The 12,246-nt window shown below is 36.0% G+C and overlaps 1 protein-coding gene and 1 pseudogene across 1 annotated transcript; both read right to left on the reverse strand.

Moving 5' to 3' along the window:
• Positions 1–665: 665 nt before the first annotated feature.
• Positions 666–4,583, reverse strand: LOC127788169 (uncharacterized; annotated as a pseudogene).
• A 3,550-nt stretch (positions 4,584–8,133) lies between these two features.
• Positions 8,134–11,899, reverse strand: LOC127788170 (uncharacterized). The gene is made up of 4 exons (XM_052316283.1): positions 11,743–11,899; positions 11,548–11,648; positions 8,785–9,297; positions 8,134–8,685 (listed from the first exon to the last, which is right to left on the reverse strand). Exons 1-4 carry the CDS (start codon positions 11,897–11,899, stop codon positions 8,134–8,136), a joined length of 1,323 nt encoding a protein of 440 aa, XP_052172243.1.
• Between the last annotated feature and the right edge of the window lie 347 nt (positions 11,900–12,246).

The raw sequence follows: 12,246 nt of genomic DNA on the forward strand, positions 1-12,246 counted from the left end.
AACATCTTCTCATCTTATCGATAAGTGATGAATTCTATTTCGACATCCACAAGCCTTCATATGTGATAAGGTTACGCCCAGTGATGATTTGTTAATGACTCCATTGGAATCCATAAAAGAACCAAAGCGTAACCAGTCAAATATAAGACTACCATGATGTCTCAAGTCTAAGGACCAATCTGCACTATTGCAACACAGAAATTCCAATTCGACTATAACCAATTACCATTAGGAATTCTGTAGCGGGTCAGTTCAGTGTACTTATTCTTATAATAAGCACCCACATATATGCACTAGTGTCCATACACCAATGTCTATGAAACAAGACATTCTCCTAATTGAGCATGCATCATATATGCTAGTTTATCCGAGTTATTAGTGTCCAATCCTAATAACTCTATGACTAGGAACATTTAAGATCAAGGCTTATAAGGAATATATTTCATGATCGTCATCTTTATGCACGACCATATTCCATGAGCCTATTTGATCTATGGACTTTGTTAAGAATGGAAATAATAAAGACAACCATCATTGACAAATAAGACATAATGCCTTACAATAATAATTGATTGAAGATAAAGAGTCACAATGAAAAAATATGATCAATTACATGTAAATATAATTGGCTTGTGAGGCATAACTCTAACAATCTCCCACTTGCCCTAAAGCCAATTTCCCATGTATCTTAAGCTCATCTTCTCAAGATGACGTTCAAACACTTGCTGTGACAATGGTTTTGTAAGGGGATCTGCTACATTCTCCGCTGATGCAACTTTCTCCATTTTGATGTCACCACGACCAATTATCTCACGGATTAAATGATATCTCCGCAATATGTGTTTGGATCTTTGATGGGACCTCGGTTCCTTTGCTTGAGCAATGGCACCATTGTTATCACAGTATACTAGAACTGGATCAACAATAGTAGGAACCACTCCCAATGCTGAGATAAAATTTCTCATCCAAACTGCTTCCTTTGCAGCATCTGATGCTGCAATATATTCAGCCTCAGTGGTAGAATCTGCAGTAGTTTCTTGTTTGGAACTCTTCCAACAAATTGCTCCACCATTAAGGGTGAATACATAACCAGACACAGATTTAGAGTCATCTAAATCAGATTGAAAACTTGAATCTGAAAAGCATTCCAGTTTCAGTTCACCTCCTCCATAAACCATGAAAGTGTCTTTCATCCTTCTTAAGTACTTAAGAACCCCTTTCACAGCTTTCCAATGCTGCTCACCTAGGTTAGATTGATATCTGCTCATGACACTTAGAGCATGTGCAAGATCAGGTCTAGTACATAGCATAACATACATTATGCTACCTATGGCAGAAGCATAGGGTATAGATGCCATTCTTTTCCTCTCCTCTAGAGTCTTTGGAGACATAGACTTGGAGAGAGAAATCCCATGGCGCATTGGAATAAATCCTCTTTTAGATCCTTCCATGTTAAACCTTTTTAACATTTTATCTATATACAATGATTGGGACAATCCAAGCATCATTTTTTATCTATCTCTATAGATCTTAATCCCCAAAATATAAGATGCTTCGCCCAAATCTTTCATGGAGAAATTAGTAGATAACCAGGCTTTTGTTGCTTGTAACATACCTACATCATTCCCAATGAGTAGTATGTCATCAACATAAAGCACTAGAAAAGTGACTGCACTCCCACTAACCTTCTTGTACACACATGGTTCATCCAAGTTTCTGATGAAATCAAACAATTTGATTGTCTCATCAAAACGTATGTTCCAACTCCAGGAAGCTTGTTTTAGTCCATAAATGGACCTTTGAAGCTTGTGGACTTTCTGCTCATTTCCATTGGATATGAATCCCTCTGGTTGTACCATATAAATATCCTCCTTAATGTCACCATTAAGGAAGGTTGTTTTCACATCCATTTGCCATATCTCATAGTCATAATATGTGGCTATGGCAAGTAAAATCCGAATGGATTTAAGCATCGCAACTGGTGAGAAGGTTTCCTCAAAATCAATACCTTGAGTTTGAGTGTAACCCTTTGCCACCAAATGAGCTTTATAAGTCTCTACTTTTCCATCAACTCCAAGCTTTCGCTTGCAGATCCATTTACAGCCAATAGGTACAATACCTTCAGGAGGATCTACCAAAGTCCACACTTTGTTAGAGTACATGGAATCCATTTCGGATTTCATAGCTTCTTTCCATTTTCCCGAGTCCATATCAGATATCGCCTCCTTGTAGGTTCTTGGATCCTCATCCAATAGAAGGTTATCCTCATTACCCTCAACTAAGAACCCATACCTATCAGGAGGTCTTGAGATCCTTTGGGATCTTCGTGGAGATTGTGTACTTTGAGGTTCAAAGTTATTTTCTGCTTCCACCTGTGGGATAGTAGTTTGTGATTCTTGAATTTTTTCAAGATCTATCATATTGCCATTATTCCCATCTAATAGGAATTCCTTTTCTAGAAAATTGGCATTCCTTAAAGCAAACACCTTTTGTTCAAGGGGATGATAGAAATAATATCCAATTGATTCTTTTGGATATCCCACAAACTTACACTTAGTGGATCTAGTATCCAACTTATCTCCCACTATTTTCTTAACATAGGTAGGACACCCCCATATTCTTAAATATTTGTAACTGGGTGTCTTACCAAGCCACATCTCATATGGTGTCTTAGGCACTGATTTAGAGGGAACTCTATTCAGTAAATGGGCAGCTGTCTCAAGAGCATAGCCCCAAAAGGATAAAGGGAGATCAGCGAAACTCATCATGGATCTAACCATATCTAATAAGGTTCGATTCCTTCGTTCAGAAATCCCATTTAGTTGTGGTGTTCCTGGTGGAGTCCACTGGGAGAGAATCCCATTCTCTTTAAGATGATCAATGAATACTATACTCAAGTATTCTCCCCCTCGATCAGGTTGAAGGATCTTAATACTTTTTCCTGTTTGTTTTTCTACTTCATTCCTGAATTCTTTGAACTTTTCAAAGGCTTCTGACTTGTGCTTCATAAGGTAAACATAGCCATACCGTGAGAAATCATCGGTGGAGGTAATAAAGTATGAAAAACCACCTCTTGCACTAACATTTAGTGGCCCACAGACATATGAATGGATCAAATCCAATAGGTTAGATGCACGCTCCACTTGTCCAACAAATGGAGATTTCGTCATCTTTCCTTTAAGACACGATTCACAAGTTGGAAGTGACTATAAGTCAAATAAGTTCAATAGCCCATTTTTAACCAACTCATTTATCCTGTCTTTGGAAATATGACCTAATCTCAAATGCCACATGTAAGCATAATTTTGATCATCAGCCTTTCTTTTGTTACTTTGTTGTAGACAAATCATGGAATCTTTAGTTTGAACAGAATACAAATTATTTGATAATGCACCAGTACCATATAAAAAACCATTTTTGAAAATAGAACAAACTCCATTTGCTATTGTAAAATTAAAACCTTCCTTGTCCAAAACAGGAATAGAAATAATGTTCTTAATAATGTTTGGCACATAAAAACAATCATTCAAAACTAACTTTATTCCAGATTCTAAAGCTAAATAAACCGTCCCTATGGCTATAGCAGGAACTCTTGCTCCATTCCCAAGCCGTAGAGAAGCCTCATCTTTATTTAGCCTCCTGCTTGTTGTCATCAACTACAAATCATTACAAATATGACTACCACATCCGGTATCTAATACCCAAGAAGCATTTTTAACTGAAAGGTTAATTTCAACAAAGTACATACCTGAATCAGAACGTTTCTGTTTCAGTTCTGCAAGATAAGTCTTGCAATTCCTTTTCCAGTGCCCAAGCTTTCCACAATGGAAGCAATTTCCTTTCTCTGACTGACTTGGCTTTGCTTTCTTAACTCCACCCTTAGGCTTTGTCTTCCCCTTTTGAGAACTCTTCTCCTTTCCCTGCTTTGACCAATTCTTCTTTGGTTTAGAGGAATGTGAGGAACCAATGAGCATGACAGGTTTATCCTTCTTCATTGTCATTTCAGCAGTTTTCAACATGTTAAGCAACTTAGGAAGAGTAGTTTCAAGCTTATGCATATTGAAGTTCATGACAAAATGATCAAATGAATTAGGAAGAGATTGTAAAATAAGATCTACATATAGATCATTATCCATGACAACATTCAAAGACTCAAGCTTTTCATTCAAGCTTATCATCTTCAATACATGAGCATTGACAGATTCACTATCCGTTATATGGGCCCAAAAAAGCTCCTTTGAGATCTAATATCTCACATGTCTAGTCTGCTCACCATACAACTCTTGTAGGTGCAAATGAATCTCTGCTGCATGCTCCATTTTCTCGTGCTGCTTTTGCAGCTCATTTGACATCGATGCCATCATATAGCAACGAGCCTGAAGATCATCATCTTTCCACTTCTGCCAAGTGGTAAGTTCCTCTGGGGTGGATGCCTCTGAAAAATTTTCAGGTGGGGCCTTATCCATAACATATGTTATCTTTTCGGAATCCAAAACAATTTTGAGATTCCTTAGCCAATCCAGATAATTGGGACCTGTCAACTTATTAGTGTCTAGCAAACCTGCAAGTGGATTCTTGGCCATTTTTTATTTCACAAATCTGCAAAGATAAATATGATCATACATATAAATATTCAATCAATTACATTCACAAATGATTAAGGACCTTTTGTCATAAGTGATACTCCCACTTTTTTAATCAAATCTTAGCACCCTCAAAATAAGATTTGGAAAGCTTAAATACATAGGCTTTCTAGTGGGCTTGAGACCCAATTAGAATTACCATAAACTCAAATAATATCAAAGCTCTTATAGTAATTTTAAAAGGTAGGTAACTCTTACCAATTACATCTCATGTAACCCTCAAACTATTTTGCCTCATATTTGCATAAACTCAAATATTATTGACACTCTTATGCAAAACAGTTAAGTCAAACCATCATTAACCACAAGTGTGACAAATAGTGATACCCCAAAATAATATTGACGATAGTATGTCTACATATCACCTAATGTACATCATCATGCATAACATATGATATAGATTGCCATACTTAGTATGCCCCAAATAATATTGGCGATACATATCAAACATGAAAACCTTATATTATATGCCAATGATGGAAGGCCATGGAGAAATTAAACTCTTTTGATTTCCCCGTTCACGACTTAATATTCTTACTTAAAATAATTTTAAGCGAGGGGTTTTAATCTTTCATTTAAATCACAATACATGCATTTAGCCCATTGCATAACTAATACATCATAAGCATGCATCTCATACACAATGATACTAACATGATATAAGCATGTATCTTAGGAATAATAAAACCATCTCAAGCAATGAAGATAGCAATTGAATACAAGTTAAAAGGACATGTAAACAAAACAGATTTTCAGCTTTTGCATATCTAATGCACATAACAGATTATGTGCCTATTGAACAAAGGGGTTCGGGGGCAGCGCCATTACAATGCTGTTCGTTTAAGATCATATCAGAAACTACTTGGTATTCGGTTTTGATCAAGTCATAAACTTAACACACACTGTAAACTATTTGAACATATACTAATCATATTAAATGATAAGCGAATACTGATTGCATCAAGATTGTTGTTCGTTTAAACACTGATCATATCATTATTACTGTTCAATTTAGAACACATCAGGATGCTTCTATTCGATCAGATGATAATCACGAATCGATCATATCAAAACAGATTATAATGGAAGATTCAAACCGATTCTTTGAATCTGATATCCCATCAAAATTGATCTCAGTTTGATCATATCAAACCGATTCTTTTCGAACATGTTGTTTGGTTTTAATCTTATTTCAAATCAATTACAGATCCTTCTTTTAACCCTCAAAAATAAGCTGGTTAGATGCATCACCGAAAATAGTAATTAATGGCAGATTCTTTCCGTTCATGTATATCAGTTTCCTAACACATTAAAAATTAATTACTAAGCCTTTTAATCTACCATCTTAGCATGCTTTTCAATACATTAATACATCATTTAGACATGGCAAAATCGATAATCAAAACTGATTCGTTACTGCTATTCCGATTTATCAAAATAATGACAGATTTCAAAACGAGGCCTTTTGATTACACTGCCAGAAAATGATGATAAAATCAGAATATATCTAACGAAATCATCAAAGGTTCGAGATAAGCTATCGCTCTGATACCACTGTTAGGAACCGGCCAACCGTGTAGCTTCGATTCTGCCTTCTTTGATCCGTAGAGTTGCAAGCGCAAACTCCTCCAAAATGCACACGGGGATCTTCCCCACACGGGCCCTCCAATGCCTAAGTTAGACACTGATGTCCAGAAGAAAATATGCAAGGATGAAGATGATGTGTGAGTTATATGTTAGTTTTGAGTCTTCGAGGGAGTGATCTCCCATTAGGTATAGCGTAGTCTTAAATTTTAAGTCTTTAGGACTAAGGTCTCCGAGAGATGGTGCGAGTTTAGATAGGTTTCCCAAAAGATCCTTTTTCCATGGAATGGGCATATATTTATAAACATTTGGTGGGGTCTACATATGAGAGTCCTCAGACCCTTTGGGAAGATGCATCGGATGAGGCTGAAGGGCCTAGAGATATCTTTGGGTGCGTCTAAAGGGTATTCGGAGCCATCGGGTAACTTAGGCCTAGATGACTCTAAGAGTTGTCGGGCTATCAATGCAAAGGCTTAACCACCCCCAAACACTTTTCGGAGGCTCTAGGGGACTCTCTCCCATGGAGACTCTCAATAGTCATCCGGGTCTTTGGGCATACATAAGCTATTTTCTTTGGTTTTTCTAGGGCACCCCATGTAGTGACACGTAAGAGGACCTAAGAAATCTCGAGTGAAATAAATATTTTGAGGGCTTGGAAATTTTGAGAATTTAAATTCTCAGGAAATTAAGATGATTTTTTTTTTGGCCAAGGGAAATATTTTATAGGTATTTGTTTTTTAAAGAATGCAAGAATATCATTATTTGGAATTTTAGGATTTTACTAGAATAAAGATTTTATTTTATTTGGGGAGAAATTGGAATAAATAAGTGAGGGGAATTTTGGAAGAATTTAATAGGAGTAAATTAAGGGATTTAATTAAAGAGAAATTAGGAGAGTTATTATTAAAGTGGGATTATTCATGTAGGGTTGAGACATATAATTATACTAGGGAATGCCCGTGCCTAAAGGCACGGTGTAAATAATATTAAGATTAAAAAAATAATAAAAAATAAAAATTAAATTAAAAAAATACTTTACAATTTGAATAAATTAAATTAAAAGTTAAATATCAAACAATACATACCAGTTAGTGTTATTGCTGCCAATCAAATATAAAAAAAAAATATCAAATACTAATTAGTGCTATTGTTGCAAATAGAAATTAAAATTAAAATACACACCAATTAGTGCTACTGCTGCCAATCAAATTATAATTACATAAAAAAAAATAAACATTATATTGTCATTCACCAAAAGAGTGGGTTAAACTTTTACAAAAAATAGGTTAAACCTTTACAAAATATGTATGCTTTACAAAAAATGTGTCAATAACATGTCTTCAAACATGTGTTTGCCCGAACTTCCTCCTCATTACTTTCCAAAAAGTCTTCGTATCAACTTGTATGTATCCCCAATGATGAACATGCACAATAATCTGGTAATTTGTGAAATAAAAAAAATATAGATTAGTACATTTGTTGGAAATATACACATCAAAATATACTTTGAGATTGAAATTACTTTATTACATCCCCATCAAAGCAAGATAGTTGTATTTCTCTTTTTAAGCTCCATATATTTTTTCATCCAATCCTACAGAAGTCCATATTTCAAATTATTATCAAATTTAAATTTTAAAAAAAGTTATATAATCAATAGAAATAAATCTACATGGTTACCTTCTGAACACTACAACAACACTTCAGGATAAACAATATTTGTAGTGGAATCCAAACAATCTTTAGGGAGCAGGATACTTATACGATCAAATGATGTACATCTGGACAATGCCACATATAATTGCCCATGGCTAAACACTGGTATGCACAAATCGACCCCAACAAATTTCACAGATTGTCCTTGAGATTTATTAATACTCAAGGCATAAGCCAATCAGACTGGAAATTAACGTCTTGTCATTTGAAAAGGCATTTCTGAAGAAGATGGTGCCAAAGATATCCTTGGTATGAATGCCAAATTGCCAAACTTTTCTCCAGTTAAAATTTGAGCTTCAATTATGCGAGTGTTGCACCTAGTAACCATCAATCTTGTACCATTACATAGTCTATCTTTCGGTGCAATGTTTCTCAACAATATTATAGGACAACCCACCTTCAACTCTAACTTAAAAGTTGGCAACCCAGGAGGATCCAATGAATTTAAATATTCATTAGGATATCTATTTGTAATAGTAGGATAGACTTCATTATCTTCAGACATTTTATCTTCTGCAAGATAAGTATGTAATCTCCCTGGAAAGATATTCAATGCAGTAGTATTGATGTCACTGACATCATCGTTACGCGCAGACAAAATTGTGTGTTCAGTTAAATATGTTGGGGTTGACGTCTCTATTATGTTCAACCGTGGGTAAACTGTAGAGAGTAATTCATTCAAATCTTGACATTTGTGTATTGTTGATGGAAGGTTAGCGATTTCTTGATGATTGGTCCCAATCTAAAAAAAGTGAAATCAATAAAAAAATAAGAATGAAAACACAATTTATTAATTTAAAATAATCTATATAATATGACACAAAGGTTATAGTAGTGTTACCTCCATCACAAAATTTGCAAAATTAGCATTTTCACGGTCTTCATGATTCAAGCGCATATTCAAATCCAAAGTTAAGATATGTATATGCTTCCATAGAATAGAGTGTCTTAATGATGCATTCACAATTTGCTCACGAAATCCTTTGGGTATAACTGGTAAGATTTGTCGAAAGTCTCCACCAAGAACAACAGTAATACCCCCAAATGGCTTGTCACTATCACAAATATCCCTCAATGTACGATCAACCGCCTCAACACAATGTCTATGTTGCATCGGAACTTCATCCCAAATTATGAGTTTTGTTTCTCTAAATAACTCAGCTTGTAATAATTGTTTACTAAGCCCACAATTTGAATTTTCCAACACATCTAATGGGATAGAAAATGTTGAATGTGCAGTGCGACCTCCGACCAGTAACAATGATGCAATTCTAGATGAAGCCACAGTAATAACAATATGCCCGAAAATGTTGAATGTGCAGTGCGACCTCCGACCAGTAACAATGATGCAATTCTAGATGAAGCCACAGTAATAACAATATGCCCAAGGTTGAGACATTTTAATGCTATTGTATTGTACAAAAATGTTTTCCCTATTCCAACACCCCCATTTAGAAAGAAAACAACTCCTTTATTTTGAAAAACTGAAGAAGTGATTGTGTTATAAGCATTCCGCTGTCCATTATTGAGACAATCAATAGAAATTTGTGGATCTGTCTGTTGTGCCTGTTGGAAATGTATGCCCTAAAGACAAGTTTTGTTTAATTTATGGTAATGATGTTTCTTTTAGTCAGTTTATGGCACATATATTATTTGCATTTAATTGTTGGAAAAGTGTCCATGCTATTAAGTAAGTGATTCATGTGATGGGTCGTTCTTCACAGTTAGGCATGAATCATGGGTACTTAATAAGCAAGAAAACATTACTCTTGATCTTTTGATAGAACTGGGCATTCTATCATGATAAGATCATTGTGCAATAGATCCTAATGGAGGATGGCTTGCCTTAGCCAGTAAACAGTTCGTTTACTCTAATTGTACAGGCGCATTTGGAATGCGTAGAGTGGACCTGTGATAGAAGCTAATGACAAAGTACTAATTATCATGGAGCTAGTCTATCACTGCTACTACGTGGACGAGTACTCTAATACTTGAGTATTAGTTGGTGGTCTAGTGAACCTAGAGCTATATTCTTAGATTCACTGTAGGTGAGGTCTATCAAAGATCAATAACCTTTTGAGTTGGGAGTATGGTTTCTAATTAGCTAAGACAGACTAATACAAGATGGTTTCTGTGATTCACCCCCTTGTGATTGTCCAAGAATAATCAAATAATCCAGGGCCCTAGGAACGTGACTTAAGAGTGTGTGCTTCTGGGTAGCTCCCAGTGATAAGCAAGTACATTCGAGTAGTTACGGATTATTGGACTAGTGATCTAAGGATGGTAGAAATCATTTAGAGAGGTGTTAGTACATTATTCCTTTCTAAATGATGGGTGTTACGCAGAGGGGTATTTTCGTCATTACACTAGTAGGTCAAAGACATGGCATATGCAAAATTATTCGTGGGGTCAGTGTTACCATATGGTGATAGTTGGAACACTTAGAATGACAAAATATAGCTACTAGGTAGCAGGGATATTTTGGTTATTTTAGTAGCCGTGAATAATTTATCTTTTGGTCCCCGGGGTAGCTCGATTTAACTCATCTATTATTTAATACATTTGGCTTGTTGGATGAATTACATTGAGAGATAATTATTTTATTCAGAATGGTCCATAATTAATTGGGCTAGAATAAAATAATAGTTCATTAGTTTTTAATTAATTAATTGGGCTAACCCAATTAGAAAAATTAATTAAATGGACTTGGCCCATTAGGGTTTGGCCCACTAGGGTTTTAACCCTAGGGTTCTCCCTTTATATTCTCTCCTTGGTTGTTTTTTCATCCAAGTCAATTTTTGACTCTTCTTCACCGAAAGAGAGGCCACGAGTTCGAGTCATACTTCGGAAGATCGAAAGAGAACCGTTCAAGTTCTGATGCGAAGGAGCCGAAGGATTGCAGGACAGCCGTCATCTCCACCACGCGAAGAAGCTCCCGCTCATCCTCCTCCTCTTGCTTCATTCCGTCCAGTAATCCGTAGAAGAAGTAAGTTTCCTAGATTCTAATCAATACGAGGAAAGTTTTTTTTTTTTAAAATCGCTTCCGTTGCATGCTATGTTTCCTCGGGATGATCCTTCAGTGCCTCACTCTACAATTGTCGATGTTCGAATATCAATCGATTACCAACTACTGCACTCCAATTTGCAGTAGGTTGTGGCATGGGTGGGAAGTCAATTAAAATTTTGCCTGATTCATGAAGCATTTGATTCAAAAGATGGAGACCATAATCTTTAATTTGAGCTTCAGTTGGGTTAGAAATGGCAAACAATGTACGAATTTTATGTGCAAGATCATCACATATATGCGTTGAGAATTGATTCCATAATGCACATGGATTTAGTGGAGAGCACTGGGTGAGAATAATACTAAACAATCTCCTCAATTGATATCTAGCTTTCATAACTGCCGCCTCTTTCAAGCATTGTATCCAGTCTTCATCATCTTCTAAAAGCCCCCTTGCAACACATGCTAATTTAAATGTATCATGCACAACATTATCGACCGTGCGTAAAGACCGAAATGACTTTGGTCCTTTGACAACGGTTAGTAACAAACGCAGATAAAATCTTTCACCACAATTAGTGCTAGCAAAATACATTCTACCAATTGCAAATCCCCTTTCTCTTGATTTTCATCTCTTTTCCGACTTGAGCCAAACATAATGTTGTGGAAATTCTTGATAAGTGAATGGACATTCATCTTCACTGCCAGCACAATATGCAAAGAAGCCAGTAAGAGTTGACATTTGTTGACCAACTCTAGATTGAATCGTTTCTAATGACTCTTCTGGGTTAAAACCAACGCGATGCATTCCAGGTAAATGAAGTGCCAATCGTACAACTGTTGGCATCTCTGCATGCAAAGGATGACCAAATATTCGCCAAGCAGCTTCTAGAGGTCCAATATACCTTGCATCGAGATATTGTTGAATCTCATTTATCATTCCTAACACCATCGTTGTACGATCATAACCCTTATAAATGTACTTATGTATATACTTGACACATCTCATCCCAGCACAAACTTCCACATTTATATGACAGTTGAAAAGTTTAGAAAGATATGCATTGTATGGCACGACATCCCTGTTATCAACTTCTTGTCCCCTCACAGTATGTACTTAACCATTATTGCAACGACGATAGATAGGGTATCCATCTTGATCCATAGTTGTTGTTTCTATAAAAACTCGAGGGTATCTCTTAGTGCATCTACCATTTTCCATACATGGTGCTTGCGGATTTCGAGCACCACATGCTCCATGTACCATACAACATTTGATAGTTTCAAAAAGCACAGGAT

Source organism: Diospyros lotus, chromosome 13, assembly GCF_014633365.1.
Source record: "Diospyros lotus cultivar Yz01 chromosome 13, ASM1463336v1, whole genome shotgun sequence".
Classification (NCBI taxonomy): domain Eukaryota; kingdom Viridiplantae; phylum Streptophyta; class Magnoliopsida; order Ericales; family Ebenaceae; genus Diospyros; species Diospyros lotus.